Source organism: Xenopus laevis, chromosome 3L (assembly GCF_017654675.1).
Source record: "Xenopus laevis strain J_2021 chromosome 3L, Xenopus_laevis_v10.1, whole genome shotgun sequence".
In the NCBI taxonomy this organism is placed as follows: Eukaryota; Metazoa; Chordata; class Amphibia; order Anura; family Pipidae; genus Xenopus; species Xenopus laevis.
The window spans coordinates 4,152,211-4,165,668 of record NC_054375.1 but is presented as its reverse complement, the minus strand read 5'-3'; the positions used below and the strand labels follow the sequence as shown (position 1 = coordinate 4,165,668).

General features: G+C 43.7%; 1 protein-coding gene across 7 annotated transcripts in view; it reads left to right on the top strand.

Annotated features, from left to right (window-relative positions):
• Positions 1–285: 285 nt before the first annotated feature.
• Positions 286–13,458, top strand: part of LOC108710727 (protein bicaudal D homolog 1) — a 64,265-nt gene continuing 51,092 nt past the window's right edge. For 2 of the 7 annotated variants that reach the window (XM_041585849.1, XM_018251883.2), the window contains exon 1: positions 286–847. In XM_041585849.1, coding sequence (XP_041441783.1) covers positions 635–847 — 213 coding nt within the window. In that variant the 5' untranslated portion in view covers positions 286–634. The remainder of the gene's footprint in view (positions 848–13,458) is intronic. The other 5 variants (XM_041585851.1, XM_041585850.1, XM_041585852.1 and 2 more) reach the window with 3 other exon arrangements.

Genomic DNA, 13,458 nt, shown 5'->3' with positions numbered 1-13,458 from the left:
GAGGAGTTTCATGGAACTCTGAGGTGACTTCTAATATCCTCATATTTTGCAACTGGGGGTACTTTATTTATTATAATACACAAGTTTCAGTGAGTCATGTGACAGAAATGACATCAGAACTCACCGTTTATAACTGATGACATCAGAACTCACCGTTTATAAGGATATTATTTAAAGATATTCATGGCTTTTGTGTATTATATATATGTATAGATATATAAAGTAGACACAGCCAGTGTCAGTCTGTTGTTCACACAAACACAAAAACACACAGAGTTGGACACTGGAGCAGAATGTCTGGCTGAGACACCTGAGCCCAGGCGGACCCCCCTCCTTCCTGACATGTGCTGTTCCTGAGCAAGCGCCGAGAATGCCGGTTCCTGGCAGACTGCATCATTTGGAAGGCTGCGGTAGGGGGGAGCAGGTGGATTCTTGGCACTGCAGTGTCGCTGCTGGAGGCGCCGCCGGTGAGTGAAGGGAGAGCGAGACCATTGCTGGGGGGGATCGTGAGGCTGGGGGGCTGAGTGTGATGCTGCAGATGTGAGTGTATCGGGCAGATCCCCCTCCCCAGCCTGTGCTCGTCCCCTCCCCTCCCATCTGTCCATCCAGTGATTGTGTCCCAGCACAAGGGGCTATGGCTGCGGAGGAGCTGCTGCAGACTGTGGAGGATTACAAGGAGGAGATCCAGAGACTGACCAAGGAACTAGCCGAGACCACTCAGGAGAAGATCCAGGCGGCCGAGTACGGGCTGGTGGTGCTGGAGGAGAAGCTCGCGCTGAAGCAGCAATATGATGAGCTGGAGGCCGACTGCGATTCTCTGCGACACGAACTGGAGCAGCTGAAAGAGGTGAGTGTGGGGCCCTCAGTCTGATGCTGCTGTGGTGGTTGGGATGGACTCTATATGTCACTCTGAGCATGGGGGTCTGAATTGGGGGGATTTAATCAGATTCTATAGAAGTGATGGGGAGACAAAGTGGGGGTTCTTATGGGGATCAGTTTACTGTACAAGGGGGCCCAGGGGCTTGTCTGTAACAAGATATTACTGGGCCCCACAACCAATGATTTTTCAGGCCCCCAAAATGTCTAGAAGTTGATCTGTTTTACCAATATTTATTGAAATTATATATGAATTAGCGCCTCGTGGGGCCCCTATACCTCTTGCCCCCCCCCTTCTTCCTCTGTAGTTACACCCCTGGTCTCTTATATTGGGGAGATGCTGAATATTTGGGAAGCTCATATGGTGCAAGTGGGGCTGCTCTTTCCATTGGAATCAGCAAAGTGTTGGGAGAAGAGGCGTCTGGCAGGGGTCGTTCAGGTGTGAGTATTTGGGGTCACTAAGAAAGTGAAAGTTTGGGGGGGATTCAGCGGCTTAACGGCAGATACCAGGAAGGTACAGGAGGACAAGGCTGAAATTGTTGGTGTCAGAGAAGCAATGGACCAAGATAAATAAATGGGCGGATGTCTGGGTTTTTGTTTGGCAGAGATATTAGGGGTGTAGGGGTTAACATAGACATTTGGGGACTGTTGAGAAGGATTCCTGGCTGAGAAAGAAGTAAGGAAAGGCCTGTGTAGACATTGAGGGGTTGGCACTGTAGGGAGAACTGTAGGGATTTGGCTTTAAATGATTATGGGGTGTGAGAAACAGGAGCCTGTGTGATGTCTGGGGGTGCAAACAGTAGCACTAGTGATACATATATATATATATATATTGTTACTTATAGTTACTGTATAATTTATATGTAGCACTAATATATATATTGTTACTTATAGTTACTATATACTGTATATGTAGCACTAGTGATATATATATTGTTACATATAGTTACTATATCATTTATATGTCGCACTAGTGATATATATTGTTACTTATAGTTACTATATCATTTATATGTAGCGCTAGTGATATATATATATATATATATATATATATATATATTGTTACTTATAGTTACTAATATACTGTATATTTAGCACTAATATATATATATTGTTACATATAGTTACTATATCATTTATATGTCGCACTAGTGATATATTGTTACTTATAGTTACTATATAGTGTATATGTCAGTGGCGTAACTAGATATTACTGGGCCCCACAGCAAATTAATTTTAGGGCCCCCAACATATCCAGTGTTTGTCCTGTTTTACCAATATATGTTCAAATTGCTCATCAATGAGCGCCTCATGGGGCCCCCTGTACCTCCTGGACCCCCCTGCAGCCGCAGGGTCTGCTTCCTCTGTAGTTACGCCCCTGGTATATGTAGCACTAGTGATACAGGGGAGTAGAAAGGCTGACAATCACTCCTGACTTTGCCAGAGATGCGAGGGTGGTGCTGAGGCAGGAGGAGGAGGAGGAGGAGGAAGAGCATCAGCTGTGCCTTTTGTTGCTGCTGAAATAGCTGCTGCTACATTGCCTCACACCCATGAACTTAACCTCTGCCTGCAGCCTGGGTGCAGCTCATTGGCACAGCAAGATGCCAGCTCCACTCTCAGCGCAGCCCCTTGTGACTTCTCAGCTGACTCCATAGATTTATCACAGGCCTCACAGAGTGCGGGTGCAATTAATCCTCCCACCCATAGCCCCTAACCCCCCATAAATCCTCTCTTTTTACCCTCCCCGCCGCAGATACAAATGGTAAATATATTTGATTTAATAACTCAGACACTGTAAAGAGAAACGGCTACTTTAAAAGTGACAGCGCATGTATCACAGCTGGACAGCAGGATCAGACAAAAGTGTTAAAGGACACAAGAGCTTACAATCTGGAAGCAGAGAGTATATAAAGACAGAAATTAGGGATGCACCGAATTTGGTTCGGGACTTGGCCAGGATTCTTAAGCAGGATTCGGATTCAGCCGAATCCTTCTTCCCAGCCAAACCGAATCCGAAACCTAATTTGCATATGGAAATTAGGGGTGGGGCGGGAAATCGTGTGACTTTTTGTCACAAAACAAGGAAGTATAAAAATGTTTGCTATGCAAATTAGGATTCGGTTCGGTATTCGGCCAAATCTTTCGCAAAGGTTTCGGGGTTTGGCCGTATCCAAAATAGTGGATTCGGTGCATCCCTAACAGAAAAACACAGATAGACAGACAGAGAGATGGAAGGATAGACACCAGAGTTACGTTACTAAAGATATTTCCATGAAAGCAGCATTTTTATTACGTTAGAGGGTTTTTTCTGCCGTTTAGTTGATGTTGCCAGACACTGACAGCCTGAGAAGCCATCGATCAAATGTTGTTTATTGCTGGAGAGGGAGGTGGCTGTTGATTGTAAATCCGGGAATCAAAGCTCCCCCCCCCCCAACATGACCTTTATCTTAATGTTTCACTATAAATTAAACAGCGTTTGTATCAGCAAGTCAGTAACCCATAGAGCTTACAATCTATTCTTTTTGCTGTGGTTCCAAAAGTCCAGAGAGAGAGAGAGATTTAGTGACTTTCTAAAATAGTTGGACCTCACAGCTTAACCCCTTAGTGCACTACTTGCGGAGGATAAGTAGATTGCAAGCTTTAAGTCCCAGTATATCCTGGATTTCTTGAGCAGGGTGAATTGCAGCAATTACCCAATGTAGCTTAGATGTTGTAGAGGGGATGCTGGGAATGGTCAAGGGCAGTAGAAGCAGTTTGTGTTTGGGCAGAGCCTGGGGCAGTTATAAAGTCAGCGGCAGCTGCAGGGGTTACTTTCAGTGCAGTGACAGCATGTCTGGGGCATTATTATTCCGTGAATCAGATGACAAAGACGCATAGTGATTCAGTAGGAGCAAGGAATGTGGAGCAGGCCGAGCCCAACTCTGTAGTTGCATTGTCAGCTCCCGCTCGATTGGCAATCTGCAGCCCAAAACAATTGCCATGTCTGCGCTCCTTGAATTAGCAACAGCACTGCCTTCTCGTTGCTTTCTCCAAAATATATGTATTTAAATATATGTATATAAGCGGCCTGGTTAGGAGGAAACATATTGGCACCCCAAAGGATTGTGGGTTTAGTTCTCCTTTAATGGAACAACGCCGGATCCCTATGGTAAAGCAGTGATACATTGTAGATCTGTCTGTGCGGCATGTTCCATTTTACCTTTGTAGGGGACAACTCAACTTTTAACTGGCGTTTAGGGGGGCCACGGCTGTATCCCCATTGGATAACAGCGTAGTAAGGCCTTTGCTTTGATTGGAGAAGACTGTTCTGCTTATCACCCGCAGCAAAAATCTGCAGCATAAAATAACAAAGGGGAAGTCAGCAAATGTAAAACTCACATGGTAATTACTAATACGACTCATATGGTAATTACTAATATCACTCACATGGTAATTACTAATGCCAGCGCCAATGACGTTAACCAGTTAACCAGTTAAATCCCTGTATAAAACTAAAAAAAGAATTTCCTTTATTCTAAAAAAAAGTCAGAACCCTGAGCGGGGCATTCCATTTCAGCTTTGTTGGGGGGGGGGGTCGCTTATGCTTCTGCTGTCCCAGGGGAAAATAATGTCACGTAAGCTGGGACCTAAATGGATTTGGGCCAAACATTAGCTGAACTAATGCACTGACCTCAGAGCCGGGGGATCAACGGGCAGTCACTAATATTGTGTCTGTGAGCTGCGATAATCAGCTTGGGCCCTGTGCTGGAATGCAGAGCTGCTGTATATCAGACTGTATATATATATATATATATATATATATATATATGAAACATATTATTCTAAGCCTGTTTATATGCATTTCCAAGGAAGGCTTATTTCACATGTATAAGTACTAGAGATAGGCAGATACCCTGCTTGCGTACTGTCTATGGTAATCAGCATGGCAGCTCCCACCCATATGTATTAATAAATATCTTTGCGTTCTTAATATTAAGACAAATACAGTCAGAAGTTGCCCTTTAATAATTTGCATTGCCTAGAATGTAATATTCGAAAACGTCAGGGGCCGGGACGCAATCCATTAGGGAGTAAAGCAAATCAGACCGACCGCCATGTGTAAAGGCTAAGAGCTTCTCTTGGAACTGAAGTCCGACCCTGTTCGATTAAGGAGATGACATCATTCCGGGAATTTCAATAATAGTTGCGGGACGCCCCGGAGGGTTCTGGTGCTGAATACAAATGAGTCTCGGATCTTGGGTGCTAAGGTTCTTGTTCCAATGGGGTTGCTGTAGATTTTGAGATTGTGCAGACGCCCTACGATATGGGTTGAAGGTGCAGGAAAGGAGCATAGATTGACGTGTCTTCTACATTCTACTGCCCCTAACAATCTCACTCCCGACCCTCAGAGCTGACAACCCAGTGCCAGTGTATGTGGCCACACAAAGAGCTGATGTGTTAGACTGTAGCAGATAAACGCCTACATGTGTTGTGAGATAAGCGCCCTGACATAGGGATATATGCGAGGGAGCCCTAGTGCCCATTGGCTAACATTCAGGGCAGGTCTTATTCTGGTGGCCAAACCCACTGCAGATCTATAGGATTCTGTTGAACCACGCTGGATGCACAAATAAATAGGACTTCAATGAAACACAGTCTTGCACCCGTGTGCCAGATGCCTCACTAAGGTCTGCTGCACCCTGTTCCTTATAGAAGCATCTCCCACTTAGGACTTGTTGTTTATCCTACTTGGCTATGGGTTAGGCCAGGGGTCCCCCAACCTTTTTCACCCGTGAGCAACATTCAGATTTAAAAAGTGTTGGGGAGCAACACAAGCACGAAAAATGTTCCTGGGTGGTGCCAAATGATGGTTGTGATTGGCCGCTATGTGGACTGGCAGCCTACAGGTGTGTCTGTTTGGCAGTTCATATGGTTTTTAAGCAACCAAAACAAGCCTGGAGTTCAAAAATAATCACCTGCTTTGAGGCCACTGGGAGCAACATCCAAGGGGTTGGTGAGAAAACATGTTACTCACAAGCTACTGGTTGGGGATCACTGGGTTAAGCTATTAATCATAAAGTCCCAGAAATGTGTCTGCTACAGGTTGGCTCAGGCCCCACCAATGGTACATATGAAGATGGCCTGAGGGTGCAGCACTATGGACTGGCCCATACTACTTTTTATTGATATGCAAATCCTAAATCATCTGTCCCCCTGCAGCCATGGGATTTAAAGTAAAGTCTAAAATAGAATAAGGCTAGAATTGCTGTATTTTGTATACTAAACATAAACATGAACTTACTGCACCAGAAGCCTAATCAAGCAAATGCTTTCAAAGTTGGCCACAGGGGGTCACCACATCTTGTAACTTTGTTATACATCTTTGCAAGACCAAGACTGTGCACATGCTCAGTGGGGTCTGGGCTGCTTAGGGATCGTCATAAATGATCAAAACAGCACAAGTCAAATAATATCTGCCAGAAGCCGATACAGCAAGACTGATTAATAATCAGAATATACAGACTGCACTGGCTCCTGTGTTGTCATGTAATCTAATGTGGATTTTATAGTTTTTGTATTGTTTAATACAAACTCTCCAACTCTGCAGAACCAGTGGCTGCAACAAAATAATCCTCCAAATAGAATCCCAGTTTATCTGTTTAAATCTGGCTCCATGATCTTTGTCCCTGCAGCTGGAGTTGGAAACAGTAAAGGGATGCAAAGGCAAAAATAAAATCCAATACAAATCTCTACACAGTCGCCAACTGCTCTACAGGGAAACAAACAAAGCTGCTTGAGTTCTGCATGGCTGGGAAGTAAAGGTGGCCATACACTGGCCGATAAAAGCTGCCGACAGACCGTGTATGGGGCCCCCCGACGGGCTTCACCGATCGAGATCTGGCCGAAAGTCAGCCAGATCTCGATCGGATGGGACAGAAAATCCCGTCGGATCGCGGCCGCATCTATTCGTTGATGCGGTCCCGCGATCCGACCGCCCGTTAAGGCATCATTAGGATCTGATCGTTGGGCCCTAGGGCCCACGATCGGATCAGCCCGATATTGCCCACCTCAAGGTGGGCATTTCGGAAGGAGATCCGCTCGTTTGGCGACATTGCCAAACGAGCGGATCTCTCAGTGTATGGCCACCTTAAGGCGGGGGCTCCCCCTGTTTCCCTGCAGAGCAGTTAGGGACCGTCTGACAATTCCTATCCACAGCAGTAAATGAAGGGAGAATTTCACTGCATACAGTCAGGTTTCTTATAAAAACGGTACACATTTTTTAATCAAAGTATATTGGAGATAGGTTTCTTTTTCAATACAGAAAGTAAAAATGGGATTTTATTTTTTTGCATTTACATGCCCTTTAACACACATTAGATACACAATATTGATGAAGGATTGTTTGTTATGGGACCCAATACACACTGCAGCCTCCCTTAGTCCAAGCAGCTTGAATGGGACTGGATAAACCCTCGGAGCTTCTGAATAATTCATCCCTTTCTCCATGTTCTGGGACAAACAAGCCGATAACCGGTGGTGCAAAGTACGGCAATTTGATGCTTGCAATTAAATATTCAGGCTCTGGCTTTCTCTAGGTCTTTATTATGAGGTTTAACTGTCATAAGTGCATCTCATATTGGCTCCTTCTATACCCAGGGAAACGGATGGGATGGAATTTCAGTCATGCGGAGAATAAACCACTTGCTTGTTTATTGGTCATTGGTCAAACCTTTCTAAGAGATCATTTGTCAGCAAGTTATAGGTCCTTGTCCAACCATCTTCATCTTGCCCTACTGTCTCTAACTCTCCATCTTGTCTTACTGTCTCCATTTCTTGCCCTACTGTCTCTATCCTGCCCTACTGTCTCCATCTTGTCCTACTGTCTCTATCCTGCCCTACTGTCTCCATCTTGTCCTACTGTCTCTATCTTGTCCTAATGTCTCCACATTTTGTCCTACTGTTTCCATCTTGCCTTACCATCTCCATTTTGCCCTACTGTCTCCATCTTGTCTTACTGTCTCCATCTTGCCCTACTGTCTCCACCTTGTCCTAATGTCTCCATCTTGTTCTACTGTCTCCACATTTTGTCCTACTGTCTCCATTTTCCCCTACTGTCTCCATCTTGTCCTACTGTCGCCATCTTGCCCTACTGTCTCCACATTTTGCCCTACTGTCTCCATCTTGCCTTACCATCTCCATTTTTCCCTACTGTCTCCATCTTGTCCTAATGTCTCCATCTTGTTCTACTGTCTCCACATTTTGTCCTACTGTCTCCATCTTGCCCTACTGTCTCCACATTTTGTCCTACTGTCTCCATCTTGCCCTACTGTCTCCATCTTGCCTTACCATCTCCATTTTTCCCTACTGTCTCCATCTTGTCCTAATGTCTCCATCTTGTTCTACTGTCTCCACATTTTGTCCTACTGTCTCCACATTTTGTCCTACTGTCTTCACCTTGTCCTACTGTCTCCATCTTTTCCTTTGGTCTCAGAATTGGTGAGACCAAAGTAAAATGTCAATGTGAGAGGGGGGCGGTTTTGGTCACTTCAAGAGTATAGAGACTACATCAAAATACTAATGGCTAAAATCCAGTGGCAAAACTAATGTGTGCCAGGCCCCCCTGCAAAAAAAATCTTCGAAGTGGCTCAATGCACAGCAATCCCTACATGGAAACCTGTTGACCCACTCCTTGTGTCCTTCCCCTGAACAACGGGGAGTTCTTTACTATAGAGGAAGCAGATCCTATGGTCCAAGTCCCCCTGTTACCCAGGCTCCCCTGCAACTGCCAGATCTGCTTCCTATATAGTTAAGCCACTGCTAAGGTACAAGGGCTTTTCATGCTATTTAATTATTTTAATAAATTGAGGCTGAGGCGGTGATGTTTCTTGTGCGTCAGCGCTATGTTTTTTTTTGGGGCTATTTAAAAATGCAGAACTATTTAGTTTTCTAAACGCATCCATTGGAGAGACAGGCCCTTGAAGGTTCCAGCTGTCACTTGGGGTCTGACAGGTCACTTAGATACTGTAAATACAAACTAACAGCCGGCTTCTCCATGTAACTGTCAGTAACACAATGCCTGTTGCTTAGATACTGTAATCACAGACTAACAGCCGGCCCCTCCATGTAACTGTCAGTAACACAATGCCTGTTGCTTAGATACTGTAATCACAGACTAACAGCCGGCCCCTCCATATAACTGTCAGTAACACAATGCCTGTTTCTTAGATACTGCAACTACAAACTAGTTGCCGGCTCCTCTGTGTAACTGTCAGTAACACAATGCCTGTTTCTTACATACTGTAACTACAAACTAACAGCCGGCTCCTCTGTGTAACTGTCAGTAACACAATGCCTGTTTCTTACATACTGTAACTACAAACTAACAGCCGGCTCCTCTGTGTAACTGTCAGTAACACAATGCCTGTTTCTTAGATACTGTAACTACAAACTAACAGCGGCTCCTCTGTGTAACTGTCAGTAACACAATGCCTGTTTCTTACATACTGTAACTACAAACTAACAGCCGGCTCCTCTGTGTAACTGTCAGTAACACAATGCCTGTTTCTTACATACTGTAACTACAAACTAACAGCCGGCTCCTCTGTGTAACTGTCAGTAACACAATGCCTGTTTCTTACATACTGTAACTACAAACTAACAGCCGGCTCCTCTGTGTAACTGTCAGTAACACAATGCCTGTTTCTTACATACTGTAACTACAAACTAACAGCCGGCTCCTCTGTGTAACTGTCAGTAACACAATGCCTGTTTCTTACATACTGTAACTACAAACTAACAGCCGGCTCCTCTGTGTAACTGTCAGTAACACAATGCCTGTTTCTTACATACTGTAACTACAAACTAACAGCCGGCTCCTCTGTGTAACTGTCAGTAACACAATGCCTGTTTCTTACATACTGTAACTACAAACTAACAGCCGGCTCCTCTGTGTAACTGTCAGTAATATCTGTTACTTAGATACATACTAAAAGCTGATCCCCCATGTTATCACAACACCTTAATCGACTTCCATTTTTGTGTACATATGGCCAGTGATTTTTTAGTAACACCTGGGGTCAACGCTCCCAAAATCTCTCTCTCTGGGTGTGTGAGCCATTGTCCAGAGAAATAGAAATATTTACCAGTCGACTCTTCTAGATATTATATGTGTTCTGCCTATTTCCAGCACAAACCTACATATACAATAATGAATATTCACCTTTTTGAGTATCGGGGTGTGTTTGCTGTAGTACAGGGATGTTATTACTGATAATTCCAGGTTTATACATATTTCATGGGCTGAGTACTTTGACTCTGGATTTGAGACTGATACTATAACGCATTTCTTACCACAATCCCAAAATAGCTTGGAACTCAGAGCTGTAAATGGCAGAGATACATTGTCATAATGCGGAAAACTCCTGTGGTTTTCTACTACAGACTCTGACCATATGTACTCAATATGCAACATAGTGGCTGAGCCTGGCATATACTTATTTATACCTTTCTGTTCTCTGTGCTCACACTGTAGCAGATGTCTGTCCTCCTCCCGGCCTGTTAATCAGCTGGCTACTGTGTTTCAGGAGTAAGAACCCACAGTGCAGAGAATATAAACAACCAGACACATACCACTTTCAATAGAAATTACATTTACATTTAACCAAAATTTATTTAGAAGGGAAGAAATTAGTCCTTGACATCAGTCCCTTGGAAAAGCTGTCCTAATTCAAACCTTTTAAAATGCAAGCTCTTGTGTACAGGGCTGTCTGATCCCACAGTTGTATACTCCAGAGCAGAGACAAAATTCTCACAGGAAACCTGTAGCCTTTGAAATGCGACTCTGTACTGACGATATCAGAAATTCCAGGGCCCCTGAGATGCCGTTGCCCTGTCTGGCAGGAGGTGTAGCTGCTAAAACTGACACTTTGAGATTAAGCCCAGTGGCCAAGCACAAAGGCAGGATGAATGTCGTTAATTTGCTTTGTCATTTCCATTTGAAAGGAAATATATAGGCAGGTGTTTAACCCGGAGACATGGGAAAATATTTTGGCTATTCCATTAGTTCTGGCCATTTGTTTAATGAGAAACTATACTATAGGCATTTTGAACTATAAAGCCCCTCTCTGCCCCATCCCTAACTGCATAACTCTGCCCTGATGTGCGGGTCGATGCATTTTCAACCCGCAACTGGCCCTAACCTGTTGCTGTAGGACCTGCACTACCTACTATAGTTCCAGGGGTACCCAGGGTACAAATAAACACTCACCCCAAATCCCCCCCTAACTGACCTTCAGACTGGGCCCCCTTATCTCATAACAAGGTTACAGATATATAGAAACATTGGGGTAACAGTCACCCTGCTATAGTTCCAGGGGTACCCAGGGTACAAATAAACACTCACCCCAAATCCCCCCCTAACTGACCTTCAGACTGGGCCCCCTTATCTCATAACAAGGTTACAGATATATAGAAACATTGGGGTAACAGTCACCCTGCTATAGTTCCAGGGGTACCCAGGGTACAAATAAGCACTCACCCCAAATCTCCCCCTAACTGACCTTCAGACTGGGCCCCCTTAGCTCATAACAAGGTTACAGATATATAGAAACATTGGGGTGTCACCCTGCTATAGTTCCAGGGGTACCCAGGGTACAAATAACCACTCACCCCAAATCTCCCCCTAACTGACCTTCAGACTGGGCCCCTTAGCTCATAACAAGGTTACAGATATATAGAAACTTTGGGGTATCACCCTGCTATAGTTCCAGGGGTACCCAGGGTACAAATAAGCACTCACCCCAAATCTCCCCCTAACTGGCCTTCAGACTGGACCCCCTTAGTTCATAACAAGGTTACAGATATATAGAAACATTGGGGTAACAGTCACCCTGCTATAGTTCCAGGGGTACCCAGGGCATAAATAAACACTCACCCCAGACAGGTGTGATGGGCAGAATCACGGGCAAATTGTGGCTCTACGTGGCATTAAAATTGGCATAAATGAAATGTTTACTGGAACATAATGAGAGACATAACAGTGAGAAGTGACAGGAGCTCAATCATATTCCCCCCCCCACAGGATACTCAGCACTGATCATTCATACGGCACATTTATACAGACTGTGTAAGGGAGAGTGTAATGTAAGGTATAAAGCTTTCTGTTATTCAACTTGGAGGGTTGGAGTTTTTTTTTAAATCAGGTAACATTTGCCCTTTAATTTCCTTCTTTAGGGTTTAAAAAATAAAATGTAGGGGTTCTGAATATACGGAAAGGGGAAATGAGATTGATATAAATATATATATAGGACTGTCTCTTGCACAAGCCACTTCCTCTTCTCTTTAACTTCCTGTTTTTCGAGATGAACCCATTTATTAAATACTGGAGTGGATTTGTATTAGAGGAGTAATGAAAGTGGTCTTTGTATTTGTTTATTTCTGGACAGTGGTATAAAGTCGGGATTCAGCCTTTTTCAGCAGGATTCAGATTCGGCCGAATCCTAATTTGCATATGTAAATTAAGGGGAGGGGAGGGAAATCGCGTGACTTTTCATCACAAAAGAAGAATTTTTTGCCACTTTTTTCCTTTCCTGCCCCAATTTGCATATGCAAATTAGGATTCGGTTCGGTATTCCATCGAATCTTTCACCAAGGATTTGGGGATTCGGCCGAAACCCAAATAGTGGATTTGTTACATCCCCAGTATGAAGGTGATACGTTTATTAACTAACTAAGGTAATTATGTTAATTAAAGGACCAGTAACATCATTTCTTTTTTAAATTCGTTAGTATAGAATGAAAAAAGACCACAAAGACAAATTAAACTTTGAAGTCTTTATTAAGAAACAACTTACCGAAACTCTTCAGAAAAGGCAACACTGTGATGATCCATCATGCGGCGCTCGATTTCTCCTCCCTGGCTATCTCCTATAATAAGGAAGGCAGGGAGGAGAAATCGAGCACCGCACAACGGATCGCCGTTTCTGAAGAGGAGCACAAGCGGAGTTTTGCGATGTTATTTCTTAATAAAGACTTAGCGATTTCAAATCTTTCATTCACATTATCTTGTACCTTATCTGTCTGTCCCTTGCATGTCCCCCTGTATATGACTTTGTTAACCCCTCACACACTGTGATCTATGAGCTGAATGTTATACAGGTATGGGACCTGTTATCCAGAATACTCAGGACCTCGGGTTTTCTGCATAATGGATCTTTCTGTAATTTGGATCTTCATCCCTTAAATCTACGAGAAAATCAAATAAACATGAAATAAAGCCAATAGGCTGGTTTTGCTTCCAATAAGGATTAATTATATCTTAGTTGGGATCAAGTACAGGTATGGGACCTGTTATCCAGAATGCTCAGGACCTGGGGCTTTCCGGATAATGGATCTTTCTGTAATTTGGATCTTCATACCTTAAATCTACTAGAAAATCATAGCCCAATAGGCTGGTTTTGCTTCCAATAAGGATTAATTATATCTTAGTTGGGATCAAGTACAAGTGAAAATCATTTTTATAAATTTGGATTGTCTGTATAAAGTGGAGTCTATGGGAGACGACTTTTCCGTAATCCAGATCTTTCTGGATTACAGGTTTCCGGA